The 12,226-nt window shown below is 47.8% G+C and overlaps 1 protein-coding gene across 2 annotated transcripts in view; it reads right to left on the reverse strand.

Moving 5' to 3' along the window:
• BCR (BCR, RhoGEF and GTPase activating protein) overlaps positions 1–12,226 on the reverse strand; it is a 128,868-nt gene that overhangs the window by 23,831 nt on the left and 92,811 nt on the right. Inside the window, exons 9-17 of one of the 2 annotated variants that reach the window (XM_019539159.1) lie at positions 10,962–11,083; positions 9,937–10,105; positions 8,407–8,526; positions 7,537–7,612; positions 6,760–6,864; positions 4,880–4,954; positions 3,805–3,902; positions 2,947–3,078; positions 1,396–1,486 (exon numbers count right to left, since the gene is read on the reverse strand). In XM_019539159.1, coding sequence (XP_019394704.1) covers positions 1,442–1,486; positions 2,947–3,078; positions 3,805–3,902; positions 4,880–4,954; positions 6,760–6,864; positions 7,537–7,612; positions 8,407–8,526; positions 9,937–10,105; positions 10,962–11,083 — 942 coding nt within the window. In that variant the 3' untranslated portion in view covers positions 1,396–1,441. Of the gene's footprint in view, positions 1–1,395; positions 1,487–2,946; positions 3,079–3,804; positions 3,903–4,879; positions 4,955–6,759; positions 6,865–7,536; positions 7,613–8,406; positions 8,527–9,936; positions 10,106–10,961; positions 11,084–12,226 lie in introns of those variants that run through there. The other variant, XM_019539157.1, reaches the window with a different exon arrangement.

Raw genomic sequence — 12,226 nt, forward strand, 5'->3', positions numbered from 1 at the left:
GTCTCTCCACAATCCACCCACACATCCCATGACCCCCCACATCCCCCCAGCACACACCCTGCGTGCCCAGCTGCCAGACAGGATGTGACCTGCTGGCAGGAGCTGTGCCTGCGGGGGCAGATGTCCCCACATCCCAATTAGCGAAGGGGTCACAGGGAGCTCTAACTGCTCTATGGTAAAAAAACCAAAGGCAAGCAGCAAAACATATAAGTCTTTAGAATTCATTTTATTATTATGATAGAGACACTAGAAGGCTTCCAAATTGCTTTAACACTGTAGATATATCAATAAAACACTGCCTAACTGATCACTGTCTCTCTGTCTCTCACTTTCTCTATCTAGTGGTCTTTTGTTTTAATTGTGGAGGAACATGGATTTCAGGGTATTTTACAGACTGACTTTGGGGGTTTTTTTCAGCTGCAGGTGGCTGACCTCTTGGCAAACTGGGGCCAGGAGGACATGCTTCGACAGTTCAAAGCAGGCCACCACACCCAGAACATCTTCCAGGAGAAAGCTGCCCAGGTGGCCAGGCAGGGGCACACATGGCAATAGTATCACACCAAGACCAACTCTGCAGCCACAGCCCACTGGCAGCTGGCCCAAAGGGGCAGAAGCCTCTACTGGCTATGAAGTCCCCATCTGGGTCTGGCAGATGCACAGCAGGTCACAGCTAGGCAGCAGCCCCTACTACCAGACTGCTGCAGTGGGTAAAGGGTGCAGAACACTCTCAGGGCTGCTTCAGCAGTCCAGCTGGCACAAGGGGTAGCATCCCCAGGTACCAATTGGCTGGGCCCCAGAAGTTCCTGACAGTGAGTAGCCCTGAGCTACTTGCCAGGGCAGCTTTTTGTACTGATGGGGCCAGGACAGGACAGCTTTTTATACTGCTGGAGACAACACAGGTGCTGGCCTCAGGCTCTAGCTCCTCCTGGCTGCAGATCCAGGAGGAGCCAGGCAGGGTTATTTTGCCTTAAGTGGCACAATTTGCCCCACACCAAAGTGCATGTCTGGGCATGTGTGCTGAGGCAAAAAGCCCCAGCTCAAACGTACACCGCTTCTATTTGAGCTGCTGCAAGCGCACATGCTTGCATGTGTGGACGCACCCAATGGAGAAAATAATAATAAAAAATAAATCAGAAAAAAAAATCCAAAAGTAGGAGGGGACTTTTATTTCTCCTGCTGCTACAGAATGCAGATTTAAAAACTGTCCAAAAATCATTTTTATTTAAAAATGATCAGGTTCTCTTCAAAAAATGAAAAGCCTTTTTTTTTTTTTTTTTAAAGTTTGGGGACAGAAAAGCTCAACCAAAAATATTTCCCTTTCCATCTCCTCCCCCCACCAAAAAAAAAAAAGAATTAGACTTTTTAAAAAAGTAGAATTTTTGAATGAAACAGTATGCCGAGTTTGTGATGATGCCTATTTTGGCCAAATAGTATCTCATTGTCAAGAATCTTCCAGGAAATTATTTTTACCAACTCCACCTGAAACCTTAGAAAAAAAATCATGGATATGGCAATCTTGGGATCCTCTCAGAAGAGAAGAGAGAGACATCAAAGATTTTCCAACTAAAGTTTTATTTCTGTGTTAACACTAAGCTCCATGAAACAGAGCTTCAGTCAGTACAGCCCCAAAGGTAGATACAGCCAGTCTACTGTTGGCCTGAGTGAGGTGCACAAGAGATCCTGCACTGTACTAGCATTTACTGATTTAAATACCCAAATATTTGCTTTCTTTCAAACATTCCCCAGAGATTTGGTGGCAAAGTTTTCCTGGATGGTGGCACAGCAGAGGAAAGGGAAAGAGCAGGCCTCATGCTGTCCAGACGCACACTCGGTTTTGCCAGAACCAGAGGTTGGAATTGGTCCTGTAGGCCTTAATCATTCAAAGCCCCTGTGGAAATCTCACAGGAGAATAAGATCTGCATAGCCACCACTCAGCTACAGAGGACAGCTTATCAAGGGAGAGGTGAGGAACGTGACAGAAATGGGAGAAGAGAATTGTTAGTTATTTCACAAAGTGCCATAAACATGCAGGATGCTTTAGAGGACATGCACGTGCAAGGTCCTTCCCAAAAACAGCTTACAGTTGAACTCAAAACAACTACTATACCCAGGATAACTGCTGTGGCACAGATTGCTGGGGCTTAAGAAAGGAAACAGAGATCTGGGCGGAGAGGGAACCATACAACAGTCTGTGCCCACCAGCCTGGAACAAGTGGGGCACCTGCCCAAATTCCCAGGATCCACTATCCAGAGCTTCAGCTTCCCATTTCTCAGAAACACTCTGGAAGTATCTCCCCCTTTGCTACCATCCCATCACAGCTGCATCCTGCTCTGATGTTCTCCTAGGATTACAGAAATGTCACAAGCTGCTTCTCAGTGAGTAAGAGCTCAAAACAGGCTATTTCTCTCTCTCAGAACTTGTGGTCACAGACACTCCACTCTGGATATGGCTGGTGGAGGACAGGCAAGTCTGCTATTGGTTCTATTACCATATTGCTACAGACCTAGCCCATAATTTAGGGCTGGTAGTGTTTGCCCTAGAAAACTCAGACAGCCCACTCGTGCAGTCGCTTCTTTCACTTTCTCTTTCCTTCTGCAGCCTTGCCATGGTACATGGAGTCTAACTGGGGCTCACTGACTGAATTGTTACCTGAAAAGGCAACTTAGTAAAAGGAGACATGACAAAGGATGAAGCCCTGGTTCTTACAAGCGTTGTGTCCCTTCTCCTTCAGAATGCCCCTCCGATCCAAGACTGGAAGGGGTCAGGAGAACATGGGAAAAGCCGTATCATATTTAACTTCCCAGACATGTCTTGGACAAAGAGAATCCCCAACCTGCAACCAATGTTTGGAATATTTCTTGAAGCAGAGACCACTGGAATGTATGGAAACAGGTCTCTGCTTCCCTATCACAGCACGGAGTCTGGGAATGGGTCAGTTCACTCACCTGGATCTGGCCTTTCCCCATGATCCTGTCAGTGGTCTCTCCATCCTCTTTGGTGAGCTTGGTTTTGTTATAGCATTTTTCATAGCACAGAATCCGCAGGGTCTGTGAGCCCTCCAGCTCAATTTCAAACTCCTACAGCACATCCAGGAAGCAGAAGAGTAGCAATAAGTTAATAAGGACACAATACAGGCACTGTGATGATTTATTCAGCATCACCAAAACCTGTCTGATGGGATGAAAGATAAAACCCATCTTGCCTAATGGAGTCAGTCTTCAGAGGGGCTGAACAGGACTGTGGTCAATACACGTAGGGGGTACTTTGGATATTGCCTGAAGAGAATGTCTGGTATCCTTGTTCATAGTCTACTCATTGAGAGAAATTGATGGTCCCATATTTCTGGCATTTAATTATGTTCCAATGCATTTAAAACAAACCTGCTACAAAGATCCAGGTGCCTAAAGCTGAAGGTTTAATAACTATCCCTCCCTTTCCTTCCAAAACATTTTCTTATTCAATACATTTCTACAGATGACACTTGCTTTTTTTTTTTAAACCTTATATCTACTCAATTATCATCCATGTAATCATCTGCCTGACAATGCAATATCCCTCTATGGCTGACAGGTTCTCTTCATCAGTGATGCTGCAAAATAAATCACTCACAAATGCAAAGAGCCAAGAGGAAATGACAGGAAGCACAAAATGTATTCTCAGATGTGCTGTGCATGCTAAAGTCCAGACTGCACAGCACAGATTATACACTGAACAGCCTCTTCATTTCTAAATGTTCTGGCCGCAGGGGAATAACCAAGGTCCCCACACATCAGACAATTCACGCCACGAACACCCCAACCCACCTCATTCCAATTGGGCTCTGTGGTGTCCCTGTAAACACGGGTCTTGGCTTTGTTCACAAAATACCCAAAGGAATCCACCTCTAATGTGCAGTACAGATCTGGAGGGAAGAAAGAAACAAAAAATTTGTTACAAGTACCAGAATCTCTTGCTATCCAAACTGGCTCTTATGTGTTTCTTTACCTAAAGACCTCTGTCCGCTGATGCTCCTAGCCCTGGCATAGCTAACTTATTGCAAACCCCAGTGTGAATGGGCTACATGAGTCAGCTAACCCAAACACTACATTTCACTGTTGTGAGAGCATCCCCACTGAGGAGTGGCTCCTGGGGTAAGGTGCAAACATGATAGTAAAAACCTCTTCAGACCCTTCACACATACTCCAAGTGGTTGGCATTCACTGATGCCAGAGAGTATTCAATTTATCTTTAACTGGTAGAAGCTTCATGTCTTGTGTCAGAAAAGGTCCTCCATGTACAGAAATAAATCCTGGGGGGGCGGGGTGAGACACAGTTACTCAGAGAGAAAGGTACCTGCCCTGCAAGGTAGGGTCTCTTCTAACTCTCATTAAAATCCCTGGAAAACTCCCCCGCTGACTTCACTGGAAACTGGACTGTGTTCTTAAGTTACTTTAGCTGCTGAGAAAGGGTCTCTCTCTTCACTCTGCTCAGCTTTGCCCAGTCCTTCAGCAAAACCTCAATCCTGTGTTTATTACAATCTCCTGGCTACTGTTATTATGATCTTAAATATTCTGCCTGACACTTTCACTGCAGTGTTAAATAGGCTTAGAAAATGAATAAGGGAGCTAGCCAGGCAGGAAATACAGTAGCATCTTAACAGCAAAATGATTAGTTCTTGAGCCCCAGCTATTTGAGTGCCTTAACAATACAAAAAGCTGCTCGGTATCCTGCCAGATTTGCAGATGCCCCAACTCCTTTCCTACTCACCAGTCTCAGGCACTGCAATCCCAGCTTAATCCTGGTCCTGCCACCTCGATACCCAAAATACCCCATACAATACAGCTCTACTAGCCAACTCCCTCTGTACCTCCCCGAGTATATCACCTATCTGCAACTCACTCGAACTCTGTTTGAATCCTGTGGCAGAATGGACGATCACGTTCAGGAATCCATAGAGCCCAGGGGATTCATCATCTGTGCAAAAAGAGTTTGGTTACAGCTTAAAGGAAGGCCTGGAAATGAGACTTTCATCACTGAGATTTATGGGTGCATGGCAAAGCATCTATAAATGCGTCCCAGGCAGGGGAGAGTGAGGCAATGTTTTAATAAGGAGTTATAATTCATGTCATGCACAGCTTTTGCCCCAGGGCACTCCTGACAAATTGGGCAGTTGTATAATCATACTTCACCATGTTTAAATATGTTTTTCTTTCCCATGTTGCTGTGTGAAAAGCAGGAAATTGACTGACTACAGGGAACACCATATACAGAGAACTACCAAACTCACAAATGGAACCAAACCCTAATGGAACACTGTAGGCCTCTACCCTGAGAACAGGGTCTGCTTGTGTCCAGTACTTCCAGAGTATGAGATGGTCCTTGTTCCCTGGTACTCATGATATAAAAAGGGAAAAATCAGACAAGGGCTGGAAGGGGAGACAGGCCCTAGGCAATAAAGGGGTACCCAGAGTCACACCACGACAGTGGCAAGGCTGGGAGTGAGGTTGGTCTCTTTAGATTTCTCTTATGTCTGTAACCTTTCAGCAATGCTGAGCTTAACTGTTATTTTCAACAACCCTGGGTAAAATGTCTCAGACAGGAGGGTGATTCCTGAGTTGTTGGCACCCCTTGTAGCTTCAATCAGGCATTGCGAGGAACCACTGACTGTGCACAGAGGCACTTTGCACAAATTACATCTGGCCTCAAATTTACAAACCTAATGCTGCACAGGCTTCTCCGCAATCTTCTTACTGCAACCAGCACAGGGGCTTCCAAGCATGCGACTGGCCCCCCAGAGATTGGTTTCAGTTGATATTTTTGCTGCTCAGGCAGCAGCAATGCCAGTTATTGCAATAGAAATTCCAGTCAGGTGCACAGGCCAAACATTTCAATCAGCATAAAAGCAATTTCCTGTTAATGCCTCCAGCCAACAAGCAGAGAGCGAGCAAAGCAGAACAGACTGTACCTCCCTTACCCACTCATTTGGAAATCCCCTGGCCTACCTCCTCTGCAGGGAGGACACCAGAGCTTACACCTTTTTCTCAGATCCAAATTGATCATCTTAAAATTGCCAGTTTAAAAAAAAAAAAACAAACACACACACCCAGGAGCAACTCTCATGGCTACATCTTCCGCTAAGAAAGCAGTAGGCTGGTCCTAGGACAGTTCCCAAATTCAGGGTTGCAACCTCAAATGGGGTTGTGAGCCCCACAGACATTGAATTAGACTGGAAATTAGGTTTAGAGCCCCAAAGCAAGATTGCAGTCTGGAAAACCAGGAACTGCTGCTACAGAAAGGAGGAGTGTGGCTGCTCTGGCCAGGGGATGAATGCTACAAGGAGGAAAAGGGAAGAGGACTGAGTGCATAAGAGTAATGGGAGAAGTGAAAGAATTATCAAAACAAAAGAAAATTTAACCAGAGCCAGCGGAAGATGTGGAGGATAGTGCGGAGACAGGCAGAGGTTCTGCATCCACATGGGGGCAAAACCTAGCAAAAACAAGAAGCACATGCATTTTTCAGCCTTTATTTATACTGCAGAAATCAGTAATGGTGGGACCTTGGACCACACCCTCCCAGCCCTGCTCCTTCTTATCCACTCAGACTACACCATACAAGCTGGGTACAGGTGGTCTCCAGCCATTGCTCTGCTGGGGCCACCAGTCTCTTACGGCTCACTCAAAGCCTTTTATTGAAGGAAAAAACCGGAAGAGGATAAGGGAAATATAAGAGGGCAGGCAGGACCTTGTTGTTTTTAACAGCAGCTGTTGACAACCACTTACCTTCTTTATTGATGGTAAGGGGAATGTTGTGGACAGTCTGAAGCTTGACACATGAGTTGGTCAACATCTGGAGCTCCACTGATGTGAGTGAGAAGCTTTTAAAGCCTGCCAAGGAAATTCAGAGAGGCAATGGCATCAGCACAGGAAATGGCTTCTCAGGCACTGCCTGGTAACAATACAATAGAACATGTATGTAGCTAAAGGGAACCACAGATGAAGCCCTGACTTCCTATCAATACCTCTAGAAGCCTGCTGCACATCTGCAGTACCTCACTGACTTAATGTTCAGAGGATTAAAGCCTCTGGGCACCACAAAAGGAACCAGGGACACTCCTCCTTGCAACCATAACCAACCCCATTCCAAAAAAATGAGTCGCTCCTCTTCAGGTAAGAGACAGAGGTAAGGAATGGGCCTTTTACTGTGCTCTGAAAAGCATACAACTCCAGCTCTGGCTGGCTGATGCCAGAGGTGACTCCACTGAGAGATCTCCTTAGCCCCCAACTCCCAAAGAGTCAGATCTGGGAACTGCAATCAAACCCATCTTCCACTCGTCACAGCTGTAGTAAAAGGGCAGAAGGACAGAAAGCAGCCATGCTGGCCTCACAGGTCCTCTGGGGTAGGAAGCCAGCCTCACCTAACTCCCTGGAATTCAGATAGGCTTGGACAACCCTTATCCTTCCCCCAGCAGAGGAAGAGCACAAATGCTGCAGCTACTCAGCCAGACAGTCTCTGTGACTCCTTGAGACAGGGGCTCCAGCTGGCAGAGGGACACTTACATTTCTTCTGTTGTTCCCGGATGTTTTCTCTCCACTCAGCACGTTCATAGTCTGATGAGATGAGGAATGTGTAACTCTGTGGAGAGAGTGTCAGGGAAATGGGGAGCACATCAGGTTGACTTGCCCAGAGCAGGTCCACCACCCACCAGGCAAAGTCACATCTCACTGGTGCTCCTCACATCATTGATCTGTTAGTATCCACTGAAATCACAGCATTGTATTCTCCCTCCACGGTGTAACACCACAACCAGCCAGGGGTACTTCAGTCCAAGCTATCACAAAGCACTGCCCTGCAAATGGCAGGTGAGACTTGGGCTGCTGTAATAGCTGGGTGCTCCCCACAACACCTCCTGGCTGTGCTCCGGTGCAGGGGCGGGCTGACATTGGTCTAGGAGGATAGACATCAAAGATGCCTATGGTCCAAACATCAGCAAGCTGGATCTTGTAATGATCCAGTGACAAGTGCATGTGGATGCTATGTCAGCCACCAACAGCAACATAGCCCTCTCCCATTTGCTACAGGAGACGCTCCATGATTCTTTAACAGCAGTAGTGCCAAAGCAGGTGGCTGTAATGGAACTGAGTGGGGAGCCCCAGGTGAAGGAACACAGGCACTTCCGCTCTGTCAGGGGAGGGGATGAGGCAGGGGGTTCTGATTATGTTTGTGCAATGCAGACTGTCCAACTTAACTGATGTCCCCAGGCTGCTGCTCTGTGCCTGCTGCCAGCCATTAGTGTGCAGGACAACACTCAAGCCGATCTAATTTCTTTGGACAGAGAACAGCATCACAAAGAGGAAGTTACAAGCCTGCTTACACCACATCCACCACCCTGTACATGAGGCCTGGGCAAAGTGCATGGAGCTACTTACCTTGCCATTGCGGTTGTGCACCCGGAAAGCCATGTTGGGGGACATCAGCAGCAGCAGAGACTCCTGCTCAGAGAGCTTCTTTTTCAACCTCTCAATGACTTTGCTGCCCTTATTTGCCTTCTGGAGAAGAGAAAGAGACAACATGAAGGTCACACTCCAGCACCAACACAGAGAATAAGACTAGGCTCAGCTTTTAGATGGATTTGCCCCTGCCCTCTATGAGGAGGCACAGCCCTACCCCAGGCAACAGAGGGCCTGCCAGCAGAGCAGGTAGGGCCCTACCCCACTCAGGGAAGTGCGAATTATAAGTTCAGTCAATAAATGTACTTCATGCTCTAGCCCTGAGTCCCACTTGCAGCTAATGTGAACAGCCCTTGCAGACCAAGGCACTCTGCAGGGGAAGCCATTCACCAACCCAGGCAGAACAATGTAGGTTCCAGTCCAGAGTGGCTGCAGCTGCCACAGCACGGCACAGCACAAAGGGTACTTTCAAGAGCATCTTTACTTAGGGAGCACACAGATAAAACAGCATCCCGGAGACAGCATTCTTTGTAGAGACAGCAGCCCGTGGTCCTTTCCCCATCCCTATGAACCTGTTTTCTGAAGTCACCCGCCACCAAGTTTTTCCTTGGACAAACCCTAGATCCTGGAATTCAACTATGACATTGTTTGACCCTCTTGCATCTAGGAGACACCTGTAAACTGTGACTTAGCAGTTGAGTCAGCAAAAAGACTTTTTCCACAGGTGATTTCATACCACACCATTCTTCCTAGGTAACCCTCAGAGAACTAGCAGGGACCACGGGGTAGAAATCCCATTTGTAACTGGGGGCAAAAGGTGCAAGTGAAGGTCCGTGCACTTTGCTGGTCACTGGGCAGGGTCTCAGCAGTCGCATCTTGGCTGTTCTCACAATAGGCTAACTTGAATTCTACCATCTTTGAGAAAACCCAGACCTAGCAAATGAGGAAAGGCCAATGTTTAGAAACACAGAAGCCCATAGTGGACTGTGGGCAGCTAAAACATTTGATTAATTTCTCTGGACACCTCCTCCTGCTCTGGGATCAGCTAGGTCCCAAGTACACCTTAAAAGCTGGTACGGCTGTAGCAAAAATTCTTCTCTGTTTACAACCAAAACTGTAAGAGCCACACAATGCTCCTCTCAGTTCATGCTTCCAGCTAGACCATAGCCAAAACCTAACACCAGCAGAGGACATGGAGATGAAAAGCAAAGAGTTAACCTACAGCTGCTGCGGGGAGATACTGAGCCTTTGTCATTCCCATGTGCTTACAGGACACCAGCACTCAGGGTTCAGCATATAAACCCTGAGTTTGGCCTCATAACAGCCAACCGCATATCAGGTACACATGTAACTAGTACTTTAGTTGTCTTGGGGACCTCATTCAAGTAGCATGGCTTAGCAGGACTACTGGGAAACCACACTCATTCACCCCAGGGCAGTGCCCTGTCTCCCAGTTGAGATGCAGTACATGCTCTGTGCTGGAGAAAAAGTTCTGCTGTTCACCAGTACCTTTTCCCGCTGGATGTCATTCTTGATCTGGGATATCTTGATCTTCATGGCGTCCAGCTCCTCATCAGGCACGAGCGGGATGTTAGGCACAGCCTCAGCCTCATCCACTGTCTGGAAGCTGAGGTCTGTGAGCGGAATGTACCATTTACAATCATACTGCTGGCTTTTCCTGGAAGGGAAAGGGGACACAACTTTAAGACATTTATGCTCCCTCAGATCCTGGCTTGTTCCCCTTAGTTCAGCTCTGCAGGTCGTAGGGTGGTGTCAACAGCTGTAGCTCATTCTGATCCCTACCACGGAAGCACAGCGTGGCTGGGGCTGCTCCTCAGCAATAGAGCTTGGAAAGAGTCATTCCCATTTCAAGTCAATGATTAGCATGGTGCCCTCCAATACTGCAAGCCTGCTGCCTCTGGCCCTGGAGGATAGCGATGTTTTTTTCTGAACGCTGTGATCTCTTTAAACAACCCCCTCTCGGAGGCAGAACTGGCAGCTTTCTATGTGACAGCTGATGATACAATGCTATGCCACTGGGTGACACATTGGCTTGAGGGAAATGAACCCAGGATCTCTGGATCAATGAAACTGTGAGCCTCTACTGAGCAGGGCAGAAAACCCAACCCTACTGGCTCAAAGGCTGAGACAGACTCAGAAAGGACTATGTGGTCTAGCCACCAAAAGGGAGATAGAGGCCACCATTATGTAAGGGCATCATGCAACTGAAAGTGAAGTACTATGGCAAGGGGTATTATGAGAAGGAGCCTAAGGGCATTTGGCCCACACTCCAAGGTCAACAAGCCCACTCTTTAGCAGGCTGCAGTGTTCAACTCCTCACGTGACAGGACCTGTCCTGGAGGGTAGCTTTATGCTGCTGCAGGCACTATCTGGCTGCTTCTTGTACATGTAGCATCCTTGCTCAGTTTGTTCACACAAACCCAGCTTGCTCTCGCTGGACCAGGTTTCTGTCCTGCCCAGCACTTGGCTGACTGTAGGGTGCCAAGCACAGGGCCCAGCATGGGACATCTCACCCTCCAATCTGCTTCTTGAGCTTGGCACACAGGAACAGGTCAGTGAAAAGAAAGACGTGGCGCAGCTTCCGAGCCCCCTCAACCAGCTCCACCATGAAACTGTCCTTCAGGAGCTGCCGGTGCTGTGGATAAAGAAGAGATGGTGCTAGTTAGGGCACCAAGGGGCCCCAAGCCAACACATGTCTCTCACCAGGAGTGCATCTTTGTGACAACTCTCCTGGGACCCACTTCCCCCAAGACCAATCGCTGCCCATCCCAGTGCTCTGCCTTCAGGACCTGGGGTCCACTGCTTTAGGCATTTAATTGATTAGCCTGCTTGCCTACTTCTTTCCCCCATCCACACTCTTAATGGGGGCATTATAATCTGAGGCGAAGGGGGCTCTCTGAATTCCTCAGACCCCAACAACTATAAATGTGCTTTGCACAAACACACTGTGACCTGTGACTGAGCTAGCACCATCCGCACTGGGACTATTCCCATCCATAGAGTTACTTGTTTGCTGACATGCAGTGCACAGTCTGAGACAGTGGCCAACTGTCAGCTTTTAACCAGGATCAAATCTCTGCCCACCAGTCAGGGAGATGCCAGGCAGTTTGGAGCAAGAAGAAGAGAGCTACAGACACTCAGTTGCTTACAACCTGCTGCCAACTCTGGAAGGCTCAGCCAGAACCTGCATGCAAGGCTCCCCTTTCCAGCCACTCCCGAACTTAAGAATTTTCCTTTGAGGGTGAAACCTCACCTGCCTGATCTCTGACCACAGGAAACCTCCCTGGAAACATTCAATACAATCTTTTAGCTGGCAAGTCGCTGCCAGGCCATACGCATAGGGCATGTCAGCCTCTATAATCTCTGTTATTCCACCATTCATCAGGAGAGGGCAGCAGACACCACCTCTCCATTGAGTTATTGCTGCTGCCCCCATAGGCTACCACCCAGTCCAAGCCAAGATCAAGCTATGCTGTGCAGAGTAAAGGGGAACCCTCATATCCCTTCCTTGCCTGCCCCTAAACACATACCAGGCTAAACCTCCAACCTTCTAAACAGTGCAAAGAGTCCTGCTGCTTCCCTATTACCACAAGCGCTGCTGAGGGACCATGACCCACTCACACAAGGTATCTGGCAAATTCACCCATGTTCCCAAATCAGCCTGTGTTTAAACAGAACCATCTGGATATGTTTTTCCTTTGCATCTATTTAAAGCCTTTTTATATTTCCTATAAAATTCCTCCAAAGCACAAGACATGAGAGACAGCTACAGTGACAG

Source organism: Crocodylus porosus, unplaced genomic scaffold (genome assembly GCF_001723895.1).
Source record: "Crocodylus porosus isolate Cpor-Errol unplaced genomic scaffold, CroPor_comp1, whole genome shotgun sequence".
NCBI lineage: Eukaryota > Metazoa > Chordata > Crocodylia > Crocodylidae > Crocodylus > Crocodylus porosus.